General features: G+C 36.7%; 1 protein-coding gene across 13 annotated transcripts in view; it reads left to right on the plus strand.

Annotated features, from left to right (window-relative positions):
- The window catches only part of LOC110452383 (talin-1-like), a 179,057-nt gene that overhangs the window by 72,070 nt on the left and 81,391 nt on the right, over positions 1-25,596 (plus strand). For 12 of the 13 annotated variants that reach the window (XM_021500867.1, XM_021500876.1, XM_021500877.1 and 9 more), the window contains 2 exons: positions 14,512-14,787; positions 24,733-24,830. In XM_021500867.1, coding sequence (XP_021356542.1) covers positions 14,652-14,787; positions 24,733-24,830 — 234 coding nt within the window. In that variant the 5' untranslated portion in view covers positions 14,512-14,651. Of the gene's footprint in view, positions 1-5,900; positions 6,044-14,511; positions 14,788-24,732; positions 24,831-25,596 lie in introns of those variants that run through there. The other variant, XM_021500869.1, reaches the window with a different exon arrangement.

The raw sequence follows: 25,596 nt of genomic DNA on the forward strand, positions 1-25,596 counted from the left end.
AACGGCCGGGGGACCCAGATCAAATGCCAGTGATATTGGTGCCCGCCATATTAAGTTGATACGAGGGAGTGAACATTAAAAGTTGCAGATCAGATTAAAGAGTTTCCTTGATATTCTCCGTAAATTCAAATATAGTTATACATATATGGCATTATGAAAAAATCATGTGTTGATTTTTTTTTAGAGCAATTTTTATGTGGAGTTACTTCTTAGTCATGTGAATGTTTGTACAAATTATTGTGATGACACAATAACTCCATAATGTTTCTTGACAATTTTTTTTTTCGTTTCTCAGTTGTTATTTTTTTTTAATTTTTATTCAACAATTTAATACTTTTACGAAGATATCTGGCACCAGGGATGATGAAACAGTCTTTATAGACTTCAGTCGAAATGTGTTCTTTTGAAAATTTAAAAATGATTACATTTAAAACAGTTATCAAAAGAGCCAATTTTCTGGTCCTCTTTCACATACGTTATTGTTGTTATCAACAATATGTTTACGATTTGGAGCCAACAGCTTGCAGGTTCATGTGATGAGTATATACAATTTTATATATCTTCTGTGAAGTGACTTTTTCAAAAATTTATAAAGATTATAACAATGTAATCACCCTTTGATGTATACATTATATTATATTTAACAAAAATATTGAATAGGACCAATTTTCGCCCATAATGTATCGACTCCTTTTGAGTTAATTTGTTACTCTTTCCTCAGATCACAGGGCCTGGCCACATGGTTGTTACGCTTTTCTCAGATCACAGGGCCTGGCCACATGGTTGTTACTCTTTCCTCAGATCACAGGGCCTGGCCACATGGGATGATCATGAAGCAATTTCGACTTATCAGTCCAACTTTTATTGATTCTGGATTGTTAAGTGCCTGAACTAAATGCAGTTACATTGTACATATATACATGTACAGACAGATATGATAAATATGTATGGTTGATTTATAAGTCTTAAGAATTTCATTATTCACTCTCCTCAGACCTCTTAAAATTATCCATTATCAGTAAATTTAAAAAAAAACTTCCCCAAAAATGTTTTTGATACTTATTAATTATTAGTTCAAATTTATAGCTTAGTTTGATAAAACACGGGAATTAGAAATTGTTACATTAATGTTGGAAGCCAGGAAAATAAAATATCCATAAAACTTGTAGACAGATTTGATGGCCGAGAGCTTTCCTTATAAAACACATAAAGACCTAGTATAATCACCATCAAATTTAACAGCTAATAGTCTGACAATATTTTTATGACAATTTAAAAATCACGACTGAATCGTGGCAAGACTTCTGCCGAACCAGACAGTGTCAAAACGATGCCGTATTTTTGTACGCCGATTTCTGGTATTACTACCTCTATCCGTAATTCTCGGTAAGTTCCCCAATGGTAATCTTCTAGACTGAGTAGCCAAGTCTCGTTTCCTTTCTCATCAAATGGTATCGAGACTATTTTGCCATTCAGAAAGTGGCACATCAAAAGACAGAGAAGAGGAATATGACGATAATCAAATTAATGGAAACCCTAGGGACCTGTGTCGAGCGCCGCATCATAAGGGGCTGCTTTGTCAGAGCATTTGTATTACAGTTATGTAAATGAGCCGTTTACTGTGATCGGATATCTGGGAATTCTGAGTCTAGGTCATCCATCGTCATCCAGTGAAACTTGCAGGGACTCAATCCTTTCCCTCTGGTCCATTATATATTGTCCAGTCGCCATCTTAAGTTAAGATTCTGTCAGCTTGGCAACCAAACAGTATTCCAGAATGGTACCATGTATTAATATTGCAGATGTTTGGTTGTATCTATTATGAAATAAAAGATCTTTTTATTCAAATGAAAATTCCAATTATGCATTGGTGAAATTTTCAAATTTTTGCTTGAGTGAATTTTAATGGTGAATTTGTAATGAAACAATATCGCACTAATTAGCTTATTAGCTGTCCACGAAAGTCAGTGGAACGACAATTTGTAAGCAAATAAAATATTTCATGTATATATATACAGTTTATCTTCGTTTTTCGTTTAGTATTCAGATTGAGGGCAAGTTGTGGTTGAATACGATGAAGTACAATTAACATATAATATCCAATATGTTGATAAGTCTGTACCGTACCATTTTCGGACAACTATGTCGGTTCAGACTTTTCTCCATGTCAATTTCATAAGCTGTTCCTGTCTACCCATAAGTCTCCAGCATTCCTATATTCATACATTCAATATTGAAAAAAATCTAGGATTCGGTGATCACCGTTCAGATAAAACCAACCCTGGTTTTCATGGGAATGCCGGACAGGATTTATCGGGATTTACGAATGGCCGACATGGATAGTATTTCATGAATAATTTCTCTCGGGCATCTGGTGATTTTTTCTTCCGGATGACTTTTCGTGGAGCAATACATATGACTGTGATAACAAGGAAGGTGATAGTATCTTTGTTTATTCGATAAACGCTAATTTCTTACTCCGTTCAAACTGATAAGACATGACTATTCATTCTCCTGGCCGAAGTTACAAAAAATGCTAAAGCAATCGTTGATAGGTTGAATAGACATTTTAAATCCATGCCTTTAATCTTAAATGTTTTCTGGATAATTTTTCCCGAGAAAAACAAGAAATTTATAAAGAATTTTACAAAATAGGTTTTCTGGATAATTTTCCACGAGAAAAACAATTTACAAAATATGAATTTCGTTTTTTTCGTACAATATATCACAGAAAAGCTCATCGGTAAGTAAGTTGGAGCGGTTGACAAAATTTGATTGGCTTAAAATAAAAAGGCCCTGTATTATGCATACAGAATAAAAGAGGTCACTTGTGTGACTGTACCGATGTGTAGGGATGTGTATGGCTGGTACAGCAGATGGCTGGCTGTGGGTAATGAGATGCATTTTCTTCTCTCCAAGCTCTAAATGCCTACGAACACGAAACATTTGTTGAAAGCTGAAATTGCAGGGTGTTTGCAATTACGGTCGTTCTAAAGTGGACCCATTTGTATTTAATTACATGCGTGATTGTCTTTGTTGTGTGCCGTACTTAAGGGACGGAGTTTTTTGCTTAGGGGACAGAGTTTTTTGCTTAGGGGACAGAGTTTTTACAATGACTGGTCCTGTACCCAGCTAGAAATATACATGTTCTAGATTTTTCTTTCTTTCCATATTTTGAAGACTAAACGGACTCTACTTGTGTGTCGTATTTGTGGACCAGAACTGACAATGACCGGCCCTGTACCAACCCTGTACCCTGTTAGCTAGAAATATACATGTTGTAGAGTTTTCTTTCTTTCCATATGTTGAAGACTAAATTGGACTCTATTTGTGTGTCGTATTTGTGGACCAGAACTGATATTGACCGTCCCTGTACCAACCCTGTACCCAGCTAGAAATATACATGTTCCAGATTTATTCTTTTGCATATGTGGAAGGCTATATATGGACTCTATTTGTGTGTCGTATTTGTGGACCAGAATTGACAATGACCGTCGCTGTACCAACCCTGTACCCAGCTAGGAATATACATGTTCCAGATTTATTTCTTATGTTAAAGGCTAAATTGACTCATTTCAGGTTTTTTCTGTCTTTCCTTTGGGAGGGGGAGGGCGTTAAAACTGTAGGAATTTGTAAAAGCTTCTTTTCTAGTTTGGATTGACAAAGTAAAAAATTCTCTAAATGAATATACAACAGTGTTCCATCGTGAAATATTCCTTGTATTGATGATGAAGTTGAAATATAAATGCTAATATCCTAATCGGACCATCTATCCCACCCGAACTAGAACCTACAATTGCATTGGATTGAAAGCCATTTATATAAAGTACATACAAATAATTCATTGATGAGCAGGAAAAAAAAAAAAGTTCTAATATAGTGCCTCACAGATGATGGATCCACAATGACCATATAAGGTCAATTCAGGTCTCGGGACACTTCATATGTCCATAATATATATTATGCATGTGTTGAGATTTCTGAGGGCTTAGACACAATTGATTGGATGAAATATTTAGACAGACATTTGTGATTGGTCGAAATTATAACCGTAAAATGCACAAACTGAGTATTTAAAGATAGTAACAATATATGAAGAATCAGTTGAATTTTAACGATTCAGTTTACAACATGTCTGACATCAGGGGAAATTCCGTTTAATGCATATATGTATGACCTTTAGGTGGAAGGTGAATCTCAGAGGTTCGAGGCTTTACTCAGAGTGGATTGGCAATTTTGATTGGCTGCCTGATAGTACACATGCACCGAAAGTAATTTTGTGATCGTACTGTGAGTGCTCATGAATATTCATGATTTGGGAATCGTAGGAAAGCTCTAGGTATTGTCATTGATGATTGACAAGTTTTTTTCCCTTTTTGTTGGAAATTGACAGGGAAATGTTGAAAGATGCTTTTACTGATGAACAGTTAAACTCTTAAAGACTCCTAACCCTAAACTCTTTCATCCCTATGTAACTTTAGTAGACTCTACCATGCATTGATATGGATGAGTCCATTATGGTCTACAGTGGTGAAAGGGTTAAACAAATAGGAGACAGATTAGAAATAAACTTACACATTACTACTAGTGTGTTTTATGGGTATGAATTATGAAAAGTTTCTTGTTACACAACCAGTAAGTGTTTCTATGTGACGTTTCAATGACTAGTACAGTATGTACTCTTGTCACCTTCATCAGACAAATGACCAGTGAAGCGTATGCGCACAAAGGTGTTAAATGTGTACGAGTTGTCCACAAACCGATGTTGATTCGGCTATGCTGTAAGCGTATGTACAATAGTTGTTATATAAAGTTAAATAAACACAAATTTATGAAAAATAACATTATAAAGGTATTTGAAATTCTGATGACAGTTGATTCGTGCAATGTGTTATTTATCAACACACAACATGACTACACTGACATTGGGACCCTGTAAAATCCACAAATAGAGGTCAAAAGGGCTCGTAATTAAAACACTCAAACACTGAGAGTTTATCCCGAACATGTACAGATAATAGAAATGTGCTTGCATAATATTATTATTTATATTACATTTGATCATTTTAAACTTTTTGATGCCTTATTAATTGACCAAACTTTGATTCCTGCTGATCTGACGAAAAAATACTGATTTTCTTCAATTGTCCGCTACTTAATGTCAGAATAAAATCGAAACATGTGCATTATTTTCGCAGTTGATGCAAGTTTTTGATATTTTGAAAAAAAAATACAAAAATAGATTGAGACTTATGCACTACATATGGTTGAAAGCAAGTTTTTCGTTATTTTGAAAACATTTACAAAATTAGATTGAGACTAATGAACTTACATATGTTTGAATGCAAATTTTGGATATTTTGAAGAAAATTTAAGTTCAATTTATGAAAAAGGGAAAGTTTATCTATAAAACATATTCAAATATTTAATATCAAAGTGTTCTTTTGTAATCTATCTATAGTATGAAAACATATATACTTAAGTGTTCTGTGAATATTAAGTTTCCCTGTGTGTCATATTTAACTTATCTGGAGTCCGGTATGGAAGGTTATATTTGAACTTGTAACTTCCACAATGAACAATTTTTCCTTGTGACCTCATGATCAGGGACCATAAAAGTTAGGCCATGAAAACGAAACATTTTTGCAGCTGTGATATGTTTCTTGAAGAGCTTTCCATTTGCAATTATCACTTGATGGAATGTAATTTTTCTGTAAATTTTAATTATATGTGGACTAAACAAATTCTGTGTGACCAAAGCTAAGAGGCCTGTAATATGGCAATGTTATTGTTCAATGTGACTTTTCTGAAGTTAGACCGGCCATCAGTCGTCGCATCAGAAGTGCAGGTTTTTTCTGTACGTCATAGCTACAGTATCATATTGGCGACGTATCCGGTGGTTGATGGTGAGAATACGATAGGCCGGCCATTGATTGTGGCTGTGTACAAGGGCTTACAGTGACACAAGTGTGGGACACAACACTTGTCACACGGAATAAAAGGGCAGCATGTGTTCTCCGCCCAAACACCGCAATGTATCGAGGTAAATATTTCTGGCATTGTGTGTACATCTAGGTTTTTCTTTTTGAGGAATTTGATTTAATGTACTTGTAGTATTTTTTTTTATGTACAGGATAGTGACTGATGTCAGATTTGATATCCATTTTCTGGTTCATGGGTGGAAGGAACAAGAGAATAATAGGGTTTCCTATGGAGATGAAATGTTTATAAACTGAACAGATCGACCATTCTGTGGTTATAAGGAAAAATATTTTAATGAACTCTTATCCTGGATGTTTGTAACAGCAATTATTCTATTGAGGGTAAAATATGTTTGTTATCATGTACATTTTTTTCTGATTTTTTTTTATTTTTTATTTTCTTTTGGACCAATGTCTTTTCCTTACGGTTATACGTTACCTTTTGTGCATGTGATTTATGTCACAGTTATCTCCCTTGACATATTTTCAATTGGTATTATGTGAGAGTTTTCAATAGTTCATAGTATAGGATTCGCTTGAAAAGAATGTTCCTGTCACAGTAATGGCGTACACCCTTAAGTCTCCGTGTCACAGTTACAGTAAGGTGGCGTACACCCTAGGTCTCCATGTTTCAGAAAGATAGCATCCACTCCCTTAAGTCTCCATGTCAGGGTATTTTAGGTAGCATACACCCTTAAGCCTCCATGTCAGCTATATTAGGTAGCATACACCCTTAAGTCTCCATGTCACAGTAAGGTTGTTACATTCTTTAGCCTCCATGCCACAGATCCTTGATCTTTTTCATGGCCATTGCTAAATATTTTCCTGAGTTTATTGACTTTCCTACAGTTTGTTGATTAATGACCCTCTGGCTGATGGAGGGTAAGGTGATTGATAAAAAACGTGACTGACAGACAATATAGATTCAAATTATTTTGTCAGTGTAAATTGAGAAAGAAATCAAATAATATTTAAAACTAAATGTCAAACCGGATAGGGAAGCCCACAGCAAGACTTCTAAATAATCTTACTAGTTATATAGGCAGACCTATATTTTCATACTATGAACATTTTCACTAGCTCTGACATAAATTGTACTACAGTCTCAGGTTTCAATTGGGCTATAGTGGAACTCTACACCCCAGGCACTGCGGAGGGTTTTAAAATACAGAACTATTATTCTATATCTATGAAAATATAGGCAGCGTTCTGTCATGATACAAAATTCATCAATTCGATATTTACAAAAATGGCTTTTAACGTAGTAGCATTGCCTTAATGTTTCCTTGTTGAGTTAACTCACACCCCTGAAATTTAATAATGAACTATTCCAACCTTTGAATTGGAAGAGTTCAAATGTGTCTTCAGGAGTGAATGAGTTAAAGATGCGGAGATATTTTTTAGTTTCTTGTAGAAATATTTCCGCCTTCACTGAAAGTACATTGGAATGTGTCATACTGAACCCAGTACACTGGAATGTAGACAGTTTATAAGTATCATGTCCTTATGTCTTACTCCCTTCAGTTTTCTCCGAAGTGTGTGAAAGTTTAAACTGTCCCTAACATTTCAAATGTCTGTGAAACACTAGTTTCTCATTTCTTGATATCTGACTGGGTTTGGAAACCGATGCCAAAAATATATATTACAGATGAAAGGTCTATATATGTAGCTATTGGACAAACTAAATTAATTGAGTGGGGGAAAAAAAATACTGCCTTGCTAACATCATTACATGATTGTATCTTATTGTAATATATATTACCGTAATACGACAACTCTTTGCTGTTATCGTACCGTAAAGCTCGCACCCTATTTTGAGCATTTGATGTTCCATACTAAAAACAATCTCACAGGTCGTATTGTTGTGCTATTCGGCCAATCATTAGCTGGTATTCTTTGGCCACTAAAACAAAGCTTCATTCTAACTGGATTAACGTTGTTGCTACAAACGTGATTAGGACGGAGAATCTAGCAGTAACATCTCTGTTAAATACGTTTGTATTGATCTCTACGTGTGCGCGTCCTTTGCATTCAAAGGCACTCAATTGTCGAGTGCATTTCACGATCTTTTAAGTGTGCATGTGTCGCGACGGAAAAACAATTCATCAACACCCAGTGTTTGAATTGTCAATCTGGAAAAACAACCTGGAGAGAAAATTAGAAATTAGCGGGGGGAAAATGTAGAAAAAACAGTTTGATCTTGACAGCCGATTTTCAATAAAAAGGGGAAATTTCATCGAGATTTGATGGAAACTTCAGGGTAAAAAAAATGTGACATTTCTTCTTTATGTGAGCATTTCAAAACGATAAAATTAACACTTTAGGTATGAAAAAAAAAAGATTATTCAAATAACAAAAGAAATGAAATGGGGGATATTTGAAATTAATGATCTTGTAGAACCTATCTTACAAGGAATGATTTTAATTTCATGTAATGATTTAACTACTGCAAAATATAAAAAAAAAAATTGAGTTAATGAACCTACAGAATATATTTTAAAATGAATTATTGTAATTTTCAACCCTCCCTGAACCTGAAAACACCCTCCAGTGATGCTTTAGATGAACAACAGTAACTGTAGTGAAATGATTAAAAACTTAAGTAATGAACTATTTGAAATTAATGAACATATGGTATTTATTTTATTGAAATTTAATTATTTTAATTTTCAATTCTCCCTTAATCTGAAAACATCTTCAGGGCTGCTTTTTTGATAAACAATAGAAGTAAAATGATTAAAAATCCCATGAAGTATCAAGATATTTTTTTTTAATTGATGAACCTATGGTATATATATTATATTGAATTTTCATTTTTCCCTAAATCTGAAAACACTTTTCAGCTGGGCTGCTTTAGATAAATAATAGAGGGTTCAAATTATTTTAGAACTCGGGTCAGAGGTCAACCATGTGTAGCCTGATGCCAGAAATCAAACCAACCCTAATAGCAACACAAGATTTCAAATACTGCAAACTGGCTCTTTCAGTAATAGAACTTAGAATTACCACACGATAGACAATAGGTCTATGAAATGTAGATTTCTTATATATATAGAGCTACAGAAAATTTGATAGACACTATAGTGATGGGCAGATGATCGATTTAGTCATCATTTTGATCAAAAATCGATCTGTTTGCCGTTTTCCGATTGTCGATTACAAATTCCATAATTGAAATAATCTGTTCATCATTGAAATCAAGGTGTTTAAATGTCTTCTATGTAAAGTATGCTTTGAACGTCATTTATTATGATTTATACGATATGATCGATAAACATGCATAAAAGGTGCTTGATGTCCATTCATTATAAAAGAACGAAACCTAATGTATAGTGAACAACTCTGTCTATTGATGTAACAGTAGTGTTGTCACTTTATTTGGGTATTCAGTCCAAAAAGATATATAAACCGATTATACAATCTATCATCGATCGGTTAACTACTTCCGATAAGATACTGATTATTGATCATGATTTTAAACCGATTGCCCATCACTAATAGACACTACCTTAACTCATTCACCCCTAAAATTTCATAATGAACTATTCCAACCTTTGAATTGGAAGAGTTCAAATGTGTCTTCAGGGGTGAATGAGTTAACCAAGAAAGTTTTTCTTCTAACTAGTCTCTTGATTTAGTGTAGAAAATATGAATTGAAAAATATCTTTGAAAAATATAGGAACTTAAATAGAAAACCTTTTTGTTAACTACAATATTTATCATTTAATCCTACTTACTAATCATTAGAATTCCATAGATCTACAATTTTTCTTGGTGGTTGGCTATCGGTCTAGTCCGTTTAATTTGAAGACTGGACTTTTTCAGTTTTGTACGGTGAAGTTGACTAGACCACAGTTGTATAGAACTGTATAATTACCAAGAAGGCATAATATTGATTGACTAAAAACTACACAATTAGAGATAAACATTTCCGCATGTTATGAGACGAAAGCAAATTAAGCGATCCCGCGAAAAAGCGGTAGTACAATCTGTTCATCAGTTTAAAAGCCATCACACACACAAAAAAAGCACAGTGAATTGTCTCTTTGGGTATTTCGTTATTGGAAAGAGTTGAGGAAAATTTCACAGAAAAAAATATTTGAAGATTTCTCGAAGGTTGTTATCATATTGTTGTTCTATGAACCAAATTTTGTTTGAGTTTGTCATAATTTAAAAATAAAAACAAAAAATAGCAACAAGTTCATGAGAACCATTTCATGTCATACGCGTGAAAGACTTTTTGAACATTTCTGTTAAATGCTTAATGAAAAGATTTGTGTTTCAAATTTTTCCTTCAGTGTTTTAAAGAATTTTTCTGCTTTAAAATGGAAAATTTAATCGCTGATTTTGGCCAATAAACAAGATAGATTAAAATCTTGTTAATTTTGCTGGCAACACAATTCTCATACACAAATTCTCGGGAAAGCAGGGGAAACTGGATCTAGGAAAATTTTCACTGTATTAATTAATAGGATAGAATCTATCTGTCCCAATTATTCCCCTGATTTATCCTCATTTCCCCTGATGAGCCCCACGGAACAGCGGAAATGGATCAACTGTTTCCACTGTGTAGAGAGCAGAAGGATAGATTGAAATTTGGTCATACAATACTTATGTCATTTACTTCTGGCAGTGTTGCGTTTTGTATAGGGGGTTCTAGATCTATTATTGAATCAGTTTGATGGTTCTCTGTGTACTTTCTTTCTTGGTCAATACTGGCAATTCAGGCGAAATATTATGCAGAAAAAAATTCAGCAGGAAGACTCGGCTTTCCTGCAAGCCTTGTAAGCCTCAGATTCAATTCACACAAAAAAATACAAAAAAATGAGCTGTTAATTATATGTTAAATTGATTATTATGAATTGAATACTGTTTTGATAAAGACTTTTTTCCCAGAAATGATGTTAATCTAGCAAATATGTTACCAACAAGGCTACGAAAGCTGTAATAATCTTGACAGATCTGGGTAGACAGTACTCCGAGTTGATGGATTTTGCTGAAAAACAATTACAAGCTGTATTTCTGTACTTACTAGTGTACAACTTAGGTACTAACAGTACTCAATCTATCTTGTAGTGGTTCGATAAGGTTGAGGACAGTACAAAGTTTGAATATACTACAGGATATTAGTTGAATACCGTTCTTATACAGAAAGTTCAATATATTGGTGTATTGTGAGAATGGTACAGTGGGCAGTGAGCATGAGTGTTATATACAAATGTAAATGTTGAATAAATTGCACAATTGAATTTGAATATTTTTTGGTTTGATTATCGCAAATATTAAATTCAGATGAATTCAATTTTGTTTGAATTTTGTAAGTATCACACAATAATGTTGAATTTAATTTGGTATGAATATTACGTATAAGAGTTCACTATAATACCAAAATATTGAATGTATCGTACAGAAAAGTTTATTACAATGCACAACAAAAATTGAATATAGAAGGGAAAGAGCGTAAAATGGAAAACAAAGTTAAGAGATGAATATGATACAAAGTTATAAGAGTTGAATATATTGCAAAGTCAAGAGTTGAATATGGTACAAAGTGAAAAGTTGAATATGATACAAAGTGGAGAGTTGAATATGATACAAAGTGAAGAGTTGAATATATTACAAAGTGAAGAGTTGAATATGGTACAAAGTGAAGAGTTGAATATGACACAGAGTTGCGGATGGAATGTGGCACAATCATCTTTTATGCTTAACTTGAATATAGAAATTCACAGCATGTAATGGTTTAATGGTGACATACGGTAATACAATGGTTGAGAGGATAAATAAAGGTTATTTTTTTATAAAGATAACAGTACATATATCGTCCATGCTTATAACCAACCTAAAGAAAACACTTAGAAATAATGAACATAGCCTGTAATGTTTTAAAGTGAAATATGGTATAAAGCATGTTGCGTTTACTGGTTATCTACAGAAATAATGAACATAGCCTGTACTGTTTTAAAGTTAAATACAGTATAAAGCATGTTGCGTTTACTGGTTATCTACGGTTCACGGTAAACAGAGGAATATTTGGTTATGAATTCTATCCTGATGGATCGTGGTGGATCGTTCTCAATTGGACGTTATTAATGACCGACATCCATTGATTATATCCTCGTCCCAGTACAGATCTGATGGCCGTCCAGGTTTCAAATTGATTTCTTTTAAGAGCGATGGTGGACGTCACTGGTCAGATATGACATAATGGAAGAATGCCATTATAGTATAAACATAGGATACTGCAGATTTTTTTTTTTATTCCGTTGATATAATTCTTTTTTTAAGAACAGTTGTTAAGACGTTCTCTTATAACTTCATTATTATTGTTTTTATACCGAAATTTTACAACATGCAACAGCCTCTGCCAACATGAATTGGAGAAAAACAGTATATATCTATCGGAATTTGGAAGAAATTCCTAATTTTGTCTTGATTTTGGGAAAGTAAAGTTGTGTTTGCTAGCGTTAGAGCCTTGGGTTGTTAAACTAGGAAAAGAAACTTCACTGATTAATTATATTTCACACAAATTCTATTTTCTAATTTCATTAATTTGGCACTGACATTAGCAATATTTGTATAATTATTTTAAGACCCTGTTTTAAAGATCCGACACATGTTGCCCCAAACCCCGGGGATCAAACTGGCACCTACGAGGCACTTTGGGGTTAAGACACTGACAATCTTTCTAGACCTTTCGGCTACCTGGTCTGGTTTTACAAACAATACAAATTCTTGTATGAGAATATCAACACCTTTTTATTGGAAATTAACGATGTTCAGAATCAAAATTAGCTCGTTCACCCCTGAAGACACATTTGAACTCTTCCAATTCAAAGGTTGGAGTAGTTCATTATAAAATTGCAGGGGTGAATGAGTTAATTGGTTTGTTTGTATTAATTTCACACAGCTTAGCCAATTTTCCATTATAGCAATAATATTTATAACAATTTTCATATCTTCTGGAAAAATATTGACAAATTAATCCAATGCAAACCTTAATTTTCAGTTTTATTGTAAAATTGCGTTGTCAGCAATTCTAAAATTTCTGTTTCGTCTGAAAAAAATAAAAAAATGTTTAGATTATCAGAAATTGTATCTGTAGCAATTTGTTTTCCCCTACACCATGTCGATAAAGAAAATCTTGATTACAACAAAAATTGAAAAAGAAAAACCCAACATTTGTTCGGTATATCTCCAAGACGAAGGGTTTCTGTTTAGAAAATGTATTAGTATCAACGCCAGGCATTGATTTTCATATTTTTGGTTCAGACAGCAATGAATGATTCAATCATTTCATATTTCAATAAATATTCCTGTCTATGACAATAATGATGGAGAATGTTGAGGGGAAATGCTGCACGAAGGTCAAAGGTTGAGTACGGGCCTATCACCTTTTGAGTAAAAATGAAATTGTCCGTTTTGTACTTTTATGATAAATTGGTTCATTTAGTGAAACAAGTCTTTGGGGTTTCTCAAAAAGGTGGAATCTTAACTTATTCACCCCAAAATTTTTATAATGAGCTATTCCAACCTTTGAGTTGTAAGAGTTCAAATGTGTCTTCAGTTCAATGGGTGGTTTTCCAAAAGTCCTGGTTTCACGTAAGGGTGTGTCTCAAAATATGGTTTTTCGAAAGGGGTGACCTCAAATATATCTGTCTCTCAAATGGATTATCTTCAAAGGGATTTTATGTATCTTGAACAAGGATCTGAAATTGTTCTATCCAAAGGGAAGTAATTAAAATCTAAAAGAGAGGTCATGGTGGCTAAATGATTCGGGCACCCAACTGTATACGATCACTAGCCCTCTATCAATGGGTCGCAGGTTCGAGGTTTACGGGGGTGGGGTTAGGTTTACAGTTTTACACTGGGTACACCAGTTTTCCTCCACCAATGAAACCTAGACAAGCTTTTCCAGCGGTAGCAGCAGCAACATAAGTATTTGCGTTTGACTTATATAGTTTCACTAAAAGCATAAGAGCTAGACCAACCAAACTTGGACCATAGCTTGACGCATCTTTGGTAGAACATCTCAACCCATGCATCTAATGCTGGATGCTGCCTACCTTTCATGGTCCATTGACTTTGTCAGCATCTCCATCAATATTAAGTTTTTGCGTTTAGATCAGTTTCTTACGTGGTGCAGTCGTCAGGTACTGGCCGTAGGTCCGTGGGTTTTTTCCAGGTACTCCGGTTTTCCTCCACCACAAAACCTGGTACGTCCTGAAATGACCATAGCCGTTAATAGGACGTAAAAACACAAACCAAACCAAATTTAGTTTCTCTGATATGTGCGCATGCATTGATGATCAAAGTGTGGCACAGGCGAGACATATCAACCCAAATGGTTTGTTTTGTGAATTGAACCTGTATAAAGAGATCACCTGCATTAATTGACCTTGATTTGAAATAAAAACCACTTTTTGGAGTTTCCAACGTAGGTCTCGTAATACAGGTTTGATCATCATTCCACAAAAATCTTGGATTATAATCTCAAACATTCACGAACCCTTTTCATTATATTTTGCAGGTATGCCAACATCAGAGGCAGAAGAACGAGAGAAAACTTGAATCTACAAACGAGAAAGCAACAAAACTGGACGAGAACGAGAATACAATTAACAGCAACATAATAAACAACAACAGATAGAGGCGGGCAATCAATCCAAGATGGCTACCCTATCGCTGAAGATCAGCGTGGTGGGCAATAATGTGGTGAAGACCATGCAGTTTGAACCCTCGACCCTCGTGTACGACGCCTGTAAAATCATACGAGACAAACTTGTGGAAATACAACAAGGAAACAGTAAGTCAGATCTATACAACAAGGAAACAGTAAGTCAGATCTATACAACAAGGAAACAGTAAGTCAGATCTATACAACAAGGAAACAGTAAGTCAGATCTTAATTTTAGTGACGAAATTCAGTCCCGCCAGGTTTGCTTTTCTTTTCAAAAATGATATATTAAAGCTATATTCATGCTGGAAAAAAACAGTTTCCAGTATGTAGTTACAATTTTACGGTAATACGATGATCCTTAAGTATTAAATATGATGTCTAACTCTAGAGCTTCCCCACACACCCCACATCCCCCCCCCCCCCCCCCCCCCCCCCCCCCCCCTCCTCTCCACTCCAATCTCCCCACAATAATTGTCCTTTCTATATATACAGAGCTTCACATCGTAGTAACATCCTTCCCACATTTCCAGGTGCAAAGCATTCTGACGTAACGTTTACCATATTCCCAATGGGTCCTATTATCATTCTAATCAAAATTAACCATTTCTTTTATGTTTGCACATGTTTACCATAGTCTCAAAGGGACTGACAATTCGAATAGAAGCAGGGAATAAAGACAATTATCTGGTGAGTGGGGCAGCAAGATTGGTGGGAATGAGAGGCTAATTTGACCCCAGATGGCTATAGCTGTTGACCTTGTGTTAATGGGATTTTCTGATGAATTGGAACAATGTTTGGCCCCCAAAGTGTTTGTAGAAATCTACTCGGATCCAGTGAACAACACATGATATCATGTACACACTACACAGCATTAGTACATTTAGTGTTTGTAAGAGAGGAGCCGACCAGCTTAATGTAGTCATGACCGTCATAGGTTTACAATCTTTATGCCCCCTGCTGCATTAAGGCAGGGAGAACATTAACTCATTCACCCCTGAGGACACATTTGAACTCTTCCAATTCAAAGGTTGGAATAGTTCATTATGAAATTTCAGGGGTGAATGAGTTCAGTGTTTATTTTTTCCTTCCGTCCATCCCTTCAAAATGTTGCATGAACTTTGGGCTTATCTGACTTATTTATATAACTTACATTAGTTCAACATCTATTAACCCATTCACCCCTGGAGACATATTTGAACTCTTCCGATTCAAAGTTTGGAATAGTTCATTATGAAATTTCAGGGGTGAATGAGTTAAACCTCATATTTGGATACATCCTGAGTCACCAATGCAGTAAAACCTCTTTATACTGCCAACGTTTGTCCAGAGAAATTCGGCATTTTAAAGGGGTTTGATATTTAAGTGAGGGAAATGTATAAGGAAATCGTAAGAAAACACGAAAAAGGGACATTTGGCGGTAAAAGAGGTGGCAGATGGAACAAGGGGCATTATATCGACTTAACTATCGTTTTACTATATGTCAATTGTAGGTCACTGAGTGTGACCTATATTTTTGCTTTTAATTGACTTTGGTTAGACTCTGTATTTAGCTCCATTTCCATTTAAACCATGTAGCTCTATAGACATTTTACAAGTTATATATTTTAGGCACACACAAAAAAATATACAAGTGTTAATTTTATGTCAAATCAGGAAATTGATAAAAAAACAAAACAGTTTGTATCAAATCTTGTTAATGTTAAATTCAAATTTTGTTTATTTAATTTAATCCCCAAAATTGTAGGCCTGTGAGCAAAGAGCATGGAATCCCTCAATAAATCTTAATATCACTGATTGTGGCTTGAAAGCAGCACTATCCCTTTAGTATTTGGATTTAATATATGGTTCAGAAGTTTTTTTATCCAAGTTAGGATGATTGCTCATGAGCAGCTGACATTTAAACTAAAAAAATAAAAAAAATTATGTAGCCCTTTGAAGCACTGTCTGAACTCTTTGATAGTATCAGTGTAGGTCCTTCTATTGTTCAGGGCAAGTTTTGTTACATAGTCATGAGAATTCATTCAAGACCACTACAGAGAGGGAATATGATATTTCGAGCTCAGAAATTCATAGGCTCTATTTGGCCAAAATTGCTTTGAACTTTTATGTCAATAAGAATAAGGGTATTTTCTGCACCGTTTCTGTTTTCCATTTTGCTGTTCGGTCCGCCGCAAATGTCACATGGCCTACTCCTATCCCGCCCGATCAATTTGACATTATCAAAACTATGAGAAAATAGTTATATAATTGACTTAATGGTTGTAATATGACATATCTCTAATGGGTCTTATATCGACCAATCGAACGTCGGATCTGCTGATGCATAAGGGTGGGCTTAGTGCCTATTCTGGCCGGCCTGGTATGCATAACGGTTTTTCGTTTCATTCTGACATTTTTGCGAAAAGGTCACTGTTGCTTGACAACCAATTTAGGAAATTACGAATATTTATCTCCCGACTCATAACAATAGCTATTATAGCTGATTATAATTTCCTTTTCGGAACTTAATGCATTTCGTTATAATCATTTCTATTTCCTACATATTTCACCATATTTATAATTATACGATTTACATTTATTGCCGTTTCTGAAATCGTAATCCAAAGTGATTTGAATCTCTGTGGTATTTTTATGGGATGTTGAATTCAACTTTTCCATGTAATTCTCATTTTTGTCTCCTTCGTTGGTTGAAATGAATTTTATTTGGGGTTTGAAAAACATCAGACAACTTAAACGAGTGTCGGTCTGGGTTCATCTGTCGGTACAGTAGACAATTTGTTTACGATGAAGTCCTGAGCATGCTTTTAGTACAGTGACGCCATTGCACCAAAACTATTTAGTTAATTACATACATTTATATCTTTGTGTCTCAGGAATTATCTGTCTCTAGACCTGGCTGTTTGTCTCACGTTTTATCTGTAGGAACCAATGAAATTGCTGTCTGTCTCTCGTTTTGTCTGTAGGAACCAGTGAAATGGCTGTCTGTCTCTTGTTTTGTCAATTTAAACCAATGAAATGGCTGTCTTTCTCTTGTTCTGTCTCTTTGAACCAATGAAATTGCTCTCTCTCTTCCTCTTTCTCTTTATTTGAACCTGCACATTGGTTGTCTCTCTGTCTATCATTGTTTGTTGGAGCCAATGAAAGAACTCCCTTCAAATCAAGTCATTTCACAACAATTGTGAGACAACTTCTATCAACTTAAATTCAATATCACTCTTGTTAGTCTAAATGGAAGTATGCAGGGGGTCTCATTGATGGAGGAAGCCAGAAATATCCAGAGAAAACCCTTGTGGTCAGGCAGGTGACCCCAATACCTTTTCATGTCCAATCGAGGAGTCAAACCGCAGCCATCTTTGTGAAAGAAAATTGTGTTTTCCACTGCACCACCCGACCACCAAGTAGAGTGGCTTTATCTCTTCCACTTGTTCTCGTCTTAGGAACCAAAGATCTATTATCTGTCATTCTTTTTATTTGAACTAGTGGAATGGTTGACTGTCTGTCTCTCATTCTCTCCGTAGGAAGCAATGAAATGGCTCTGTCATTCAGTCTATGATGAATGGGTGACTGTGGTCTCTGAAAAAACCCAATGACGTGGATCTCTCCATCTCTCCATCTCTCCCTCTCCATCTCTCCATCTCTCCCTCTCCATCACTCCATCTCCATCTCTCCATCTCTCCATTTCTTCATCTCTCCATCTCTCCATCTCTTCATCTTTTGTTCTTTCCATCTCTCGTTCTCTCCATCTCTCCATCTCTCCATCTCTCCATCTCTCATTCTCTCCATCTCTCCATCTCTCTTTCTCTCCATCTCTCCATCTCTCATCTCTCCATCTCTACATCTGTCGTTCTCTCCATCTCTACATCTCTCGTTCTCTTTAAAAGGCCAATAGAATAGTTTCTGTGGGCTGTTCTGTCCATAGAACCCAATGAAATGGCTGTTGCTGTGGATCCCGTGAAATGGCTGTATCTCTGTCTCGTTGTGTACATTGAGGACTCGATGAAATGGCTGTATCTCTGTCTCGTACTGTACAATGAGGACCCAGTGAAATGGGTGTATCTCTGTCTCGTTGTGTACATTGAGGACTCAATGAAATGGCTGTATCTCTGTCTCGTTGTGTACATTGAGGACCCAGTAAAATGGCTGTATCTCTGTCTCGTTGTGTTACATTGAGGACTCAGTGAAATGGCTGTATCTCTGTCTCGTTGTGTACATTGAGGACCCAGTGATATGGCTGTATCTGTGTCGTTGTGTACATTGAGGACCCAGTGAAATGGCTGTATCTATGTCTCCTTGTGTACATTGAGGATTCAATGAAATGGCTGTATCTCTGTCTCGTTGTGTACATTGAGGACTCAATGAAATGGCTGTATCTCTGTCTCGTTGTGTACATTGATGACTCAATGAAATGGCTGTATCTCTGTCTCGTTATGTACATTGAGGACCCAGTGAAATAGCTGTATCTCTGTCTCGTTGTGTACATTGAGGACTCAGTGAAATGGCTGTATCTCTGTCTCGTTGTGTACATTGAGGATCCAGTGATATGGTTGTATCTGTCTCGTTGTGTACATTGAGGACCCAGTGAAATGGCTGTATCTCTGTCTCGTTGTGTACATTGAGGACTCAATGAAATGGCTGTATCTATGTCTTGTTGTGTACATTGAGTACTCAATGAAATGGCTGTATCTCTGTCTCGTTGTGTACATTGAGCACTCAACGAAATGGCTGTATCTCTGTCTCGTTGTGTACATTGAGTACTCAATGAAATGGCTGTATCTCTGTTTTTCATTTTCTCTATATGAGCCAGAGAGATGTCCAATAGTTCAGTTTCTTAATCTCATGGTATTGAGCAATTAAATGCTGTAGTCACCCGTCTGTTTCTTGATCTCTGCGCTGAAAAAATTGTAATAACTGCTAGCTAGCACTGTTTGTCCTCTAAACTTATGATATTGAATCTTATAGCATTGTTAATGTTAAATAAAAATTGTGAAATGAGAAGAAAAAATTACCATACTGTAATGTCAATGTTAAGAAAGATAACAGAATCTTTTTTTTTTATAACTATCCACAGAACAATTCAATGACAAAGTGACAACATTTTAATTTTATCTCCGTGGATTTTTATCAATTTAAAAAATCGTCTGGGAATTCTCCAGCTTCTTAAGTCCTTTCAGTTATTAGGAACCTGTTTTCCTTGAAAATCAATGTTTGTTCATTTAGAATTTTGACATGAATATTGAATATTTTTATTTTACGTTATGAGTTGGTATTTACTCTGTGGATGAGTTAGAATCCCTCCAGTATCCACACAAAGTTATCACTGCCTGGGACAGCTTACACTGACTTCAGAGAGTACAGGCCTCCCTCCAGTAGTCACACAGAGTTATCACTGCCCGGGACAGCACACACTGACTTCACAGAGTACAGGCGTCCCTCCAGGAGCCACACAGAGGCATCACTGCCTGGGACAGAACAAACTGGCTTCAGAGAGAGCAGGCGTCCCTTCAGGAGCCACACAGACTTATCACTGCCTGGGACAACTTACACTGACTTCAGAGAGAGCAGGCGTCCCTTCAGGAGCCACACAGACTTATCACTGCCTGGGACAGCACACACTGGCTTCAGAGAGTACAGGCCTCCCTCCAGGAGCCACACAGACTTATCACTGCCCGGGACAGCACACACTGACTTCTGAGAGTACAGGCCTCCCTCCAGGAGCCACACAGAGTTCTCACTGCCCGCCCCCGCACACACTGGCTTCAGAGAGTACAGGCCTCCCTCCAGGAGCCACACAGACTTATCACTGCCTGGGACAACTTACACTGACTTCAGAGAGAGCAGGCGTCCCTTCAGGAGCCACACAGTCTTATCACTGCGTGGGACAGCACACACTGTCTTCAGAGAGTACAGGCCTCCCTCCAGGAGCCACACAGAGTTATCACTGCCTGGGACAGCACACACTGACTTCAGAGAGTTCAGGCCTCCCTCCAGGAGCCACACAGAGTTATCACTGCCCGGGACAGCACACACTGACTTCTGAGAGTACAGGCCTCCCTCCAGGAGCCACACAGACTTATAACTGCCCGGGACAGCACACACTGACTTCAGAGAGTACATGCCTCCCTCCAGGTGCCACACAGAGGTATCACTGCCTGGGACAGCACACACTGGCTTCAGTCAGAGAGCAGGCATCCTTCCAGGAGCCACACAGACTTATCACTGCCTGGAACAGCTCACACTGACTTCAGAGAGTACAGGCCTCCCTCCAGGAGCCACACAGAGGTATCACTGCCCGGGACAGCACACACTGACTTCAGAGAGTACATGCCTCCATCCAGTAGCCACACAGAGTTACCACTGCCCAGGACAGCACACACTGACTTCAGAGAGTACAGGCCTCCCTCCATGAGCCACACAGAGGTATCGCTGCCCGGGACAGCACACACTGACTTCAGAGAGTACATGCCTCCATCCAGTAGCCACACAGAGTTATCACTGCCCAGGACAGCACACACTGACTTCAGAGAGTACAGGCCTCCCTCCAGGAGCCACACAGAGGTATCACTGCCCGGCACCGCTTACACTGACTTCAGATAGTACATGCCTCCCTCCAGGAGCCACACAGAGGTATCACTGCCCGGGACAGCTTACACTGACTTCAGAGAGTACAGGCCTCCCTCCAGGAGCCACACAGAGGTATCACTGCCCGGTACAGCTTACACTGACTTCAGACAGTACATGCCTCCCTCCAGGAGCCACACAGAGGTATCACTGCCTGGGACAGCACACACTGACTTCAGAGAGTACAGGCCTCCATCCAGTAGCCACACAGAGTTATCACTGCCCGGGACAGCACACACTGACTTCAGAGATTACAGGCCTCCCTCCAGGAGCCACAGAGGTATCACTGCCTGGGACAGCTTACACTGACTTCAGCGAGTATACAGGCGTGAGGATAATATGAACTGATCTCAAATTAAAATTTGTCTTCCGTTTCGACTTAGCCAATTACTAAAAAAGTTACGAATTAAAAAATAGCTATATGTATAGATATTCAAAAGGACCATGCACCTCGTGCAAAAGATAGAAAAAAAATTGGGCTTATTACCAGGCATGGGCTTACTGACGAACACATACAATAGTAACAATGAGGTAGGGCGAGTGAATATTTCTTCACAGCTAGTTGTCCGGGACTATGGAGGAGGATCCCTGTACCACTGCCAAAATTCTGTATTATATTCCTTATATCCATACGAAAAAAGACCCAGAACAGTGGGACAAGGATCCTTAACCCTTTCACCCTTATGCAACTTTAGTAGACTCTACCATACATTGATCTGGATGAGTCTATTATGGTCCACAGTGGTGAAAGGGTTAAGTAAAAATGATATCCAGTGACTTTTCTACTGTCATACTCTACCATGCATTGATCTGGATGAGTCCATTATCAGGTCCACAGTGGTGAAAGGGTCAAGTAAAAATGATATCCAGTGACTTTTCTACTCATTCCACATAGGCCTTTGACTTTAATTTTGTGTCAGGAAAATGTGCAGCTTTTTCATAAAACTTGGAAAATGTATCTGTTTTCATAAAAAAAGAAATACCAAACTAGTAAGAACATTTGCCAGCTCATTAATTCGCAGCGATTTTATAAAATTTGGAAAATATACATATTTAAAAAAAATTAAAAAAAATGATACCAGACTAGTCAGAACATTTTGTCAGCTCATTAATTATAAAAGTTTGATTATATATATATTATAGATGATCATAAGACTTTGAATTTTCGATATAATACAGGAAAATTTTGGAAATATGCTGTGATTGGGGAAAAGAACAGCTTAATTTCTGTATGGAAATGGGCCGAATATCAGTCTCAAATCTACCAAGCAGAAAAACACTGGTATCTAACCCTGAAAATCCTCGCTCGTGTCAAAATCTGACAGAACAAGATGGACTCAACTTTTTTGATGACATTGCAATTTTTTAACCGCCTCATGAATATTTTGTGCGATGGTCATGCATAAGTTTTAACCGTGATGTGATGAAGTCTCCCAATATTGACAACGTTAAACCACAGCTAAGATGTAGACTCAGAGTTTTGGTTGGGTTTTGTAATTTCTGTTAATCATGAATATTCATGATTGGCGTTGCATAATTTGTACAGCTTACCAAGGATGTCTGCCATGTGATAAATAACGGAAAGCTAATGTTTTATAAAAATAAAAAATCGTAAAATAGCAAAGATCTGCATTATAGATAGTAGATTCAATATACATGGCCTTTAGATTTGATTCCTCAGAAAAGGCTTCTTACGAGAATCAAATTATCGTCCCAGCTGTATAGGAGGTGAGCTGGAGCCGCGTTATAATCATGACCCAATACAGGAAAACAGGGTCAGAAAGGTATATAGAGGTTTAGGAGCTGAGACACACTGACCCAATATTGAAACTATATTTATCCGGAAATAAGCCCATGCCTGGTAATAAGCCCACCCGTATTAATTGTAGAGGAAATGCAAACAAATGCTATTTCATTGTCCTATAATAACCCCACCCCTTGGTTTAAGTCAGTGATTATGTGTTGGGTCCCTGGGCTTAATACAGGGCAAATAGGGTATGTATTTCCTTTTCATGAAGACCAGTAAGTGAAAGTTGAAAATATTATTTCAAGATTTGATTCCTCCCCATAGTTGACAAAAAAAAATGTTGCTCTTCAACAGCGTGGAACTAATATCCCTCGTGACTTCATCAGTTGATGTTAAAGGTACAAGTTTGATAATTTCAACAAGTCGTATGAAATACGTATGAATTATGTATGAGAGAGTAGTGTAAGTGGACCGAAGCCCCGGTACATTAAAACAAAGTGCTTCACGGGGGAAAAAAATAAATATTGAATGAATTCTGGAAGAGAGAATGTGTGCCGAGAAATATTGTACACATCGGAATTAGAAGGAATAGGCAGGAAATTCCGTTAGTATTGATGTGGACAATAAAGTGTATTCTACCCTGTATTGATGGCCTTTATTCTCCCCGTATTGTGTAATAGGACCATCCCCCGAGATGGCCATCTTGGTAGTGTTTAACTTCTTGGGAGATGTGCAAGGGAAATGGCATTTATGAGAGACAAGTTCTGACTGTGTAAAAGATTTGAAATGAGACGTCAACTATTAATCTAATACATTTTTATAGCTGCTTGCATTTTTTTTCTTTTTTTTTTCTGATGATTTTTATTCTTAAAACTTCTTTGTTTTTCTATTTTTTTCCCCGTTTTTACAACCACCATGCCATTAGAATTCAGCAATTGAATGTCAAGCTTGCCAACCCTATGAAATTTCCATGTTGGAGGGAGATTCTGTGTGTTCAAAATTAAAACCATAAATAAAGTGGGTGTATATAACCCTGAGAAAGAACACTTTAAAAATGCTACCACTGGATTTGTTCTTTCATATGAAATCTTAGGTCTTAGAATATAAGAATAGTTTAGAAATATAAGAATAGTTTAGAAAATTCACTGAATAGAAAAGATCAATTTTAGGGTTTAAGGATCGTGTCCAAAATCGGAAATCTCCTTCCAAAATAGGGAGAGTTTACAATTATGATATGTCTCAATGAATTTCCCACAAAACTCTGTAACTTTTACATCATTGTGATGGATGCAAATTTAATTTCTGCCAGACCAGACCGGGATTCAAACCCAGGACTTCACAGTTTGTTATTCCGTCTTTGCGTATTTCAGAGTTATCTTCTCTTGGGAGCAGGTATTGAGTGTTACGTTTACTTGTTTGTGAAAATAACGTCATCAATTTTTGAGAAAACGACGTAATTTTCTCGCACAGACCAATGACATAACAATCATCACCTGCTCCCAAGAGAAGATAACTCTGCAATACACAAAGACGGAATACCATTGCTGAAACTGATTCAGCTACCTGGTCGATGGAAGTGTACAGGCCCAAATGTGCTACAGTTACATCCAAACGGGAGTTAAGGGGAGGTAACTGTTAATATAGGAAAAATGGCAGTGCAGTAAGACAGGGATCCTTAAATTAATTGATATCATTTTCTCTTACAGCTGGTGACTACGGATTATTTCTCAAGGATGACGACCCAAAGAAAGGGGTGTGGCTAGAGTCTGGACGAGCACTTGATTACTACTTACTGAGAAACGGGGTAAGTTATCTCCCTTGTAAATACAGTCCTATTGTTTTGTGATAAAATCACTGAAGAATTGATTGGTTACCTCCCTTGCAGGAATGCCGTTTTATATAAAAGAAAAAAATCACTAATGAAATTTGTAATTAGCTGCCTTGTAAATATGCCTGTTTTGTCGAAAAGACAATTTGACACAGGAATTTGTTTGTTATCTCCCTTTAGTCAGGCATGATCTGCCATTGGTAGATCGTAAGATCGGCACAATTAATATTTACAACCCAGAGCTTGCAAAGAGTGAAAGGACCAATTTTCTGAAGAATTTGGCTTGTTACCTCCCGTGTATATAATGGCCAGGTTGGCTTTAACTCATTCACCCCTGAAATTTCATAATGACCTATTTCCACCTTTGAATTGGAGGAGTTTAAATGTGTCTTCAGGGGTGAATGAGTTAAGATAAATATACCGAATAATGGGTATGGTCATCTCCCTTTAAATAAGGTCCCTCAGCTTTTTTTCGTAAGTTGAGTTTTGACAGTGTACTGACACCATCACATCAATATTTCTATTAGGAAACATAATATTGTACAACTATTTCCCTTGCTGTAGGGAAACAAAGAATCATGTTTCCCTGCCACAAGGATAAATGATATATTATCATACCAAGATAAAACATTAACACAACAGTGTCTGTGTCCAAAAATACTGTGATAAAGTGCTAATACTGAACAGGTTGTGTCGCTCAACTATGTATAAATACTGAAATCAGTTGTATCTTATTACATGA

Source organism: Mizuhopecten yessoensis, unplaced genomic scaffold (assembly GCF_002113885.1).
Source record: "Mizuhopecten yessoensis strain PY_sf001 unplaced genomic scaffold, ASM211388v2 scaffold6647, whole genome shotgun sequence".
Lineage (NCBI taxonomy): Eukaryota > Metazoa > Mollusca > Bivalvia > Pectinida > Pectinidae > Mizuhopecten > Mizuhopecten yessoensis.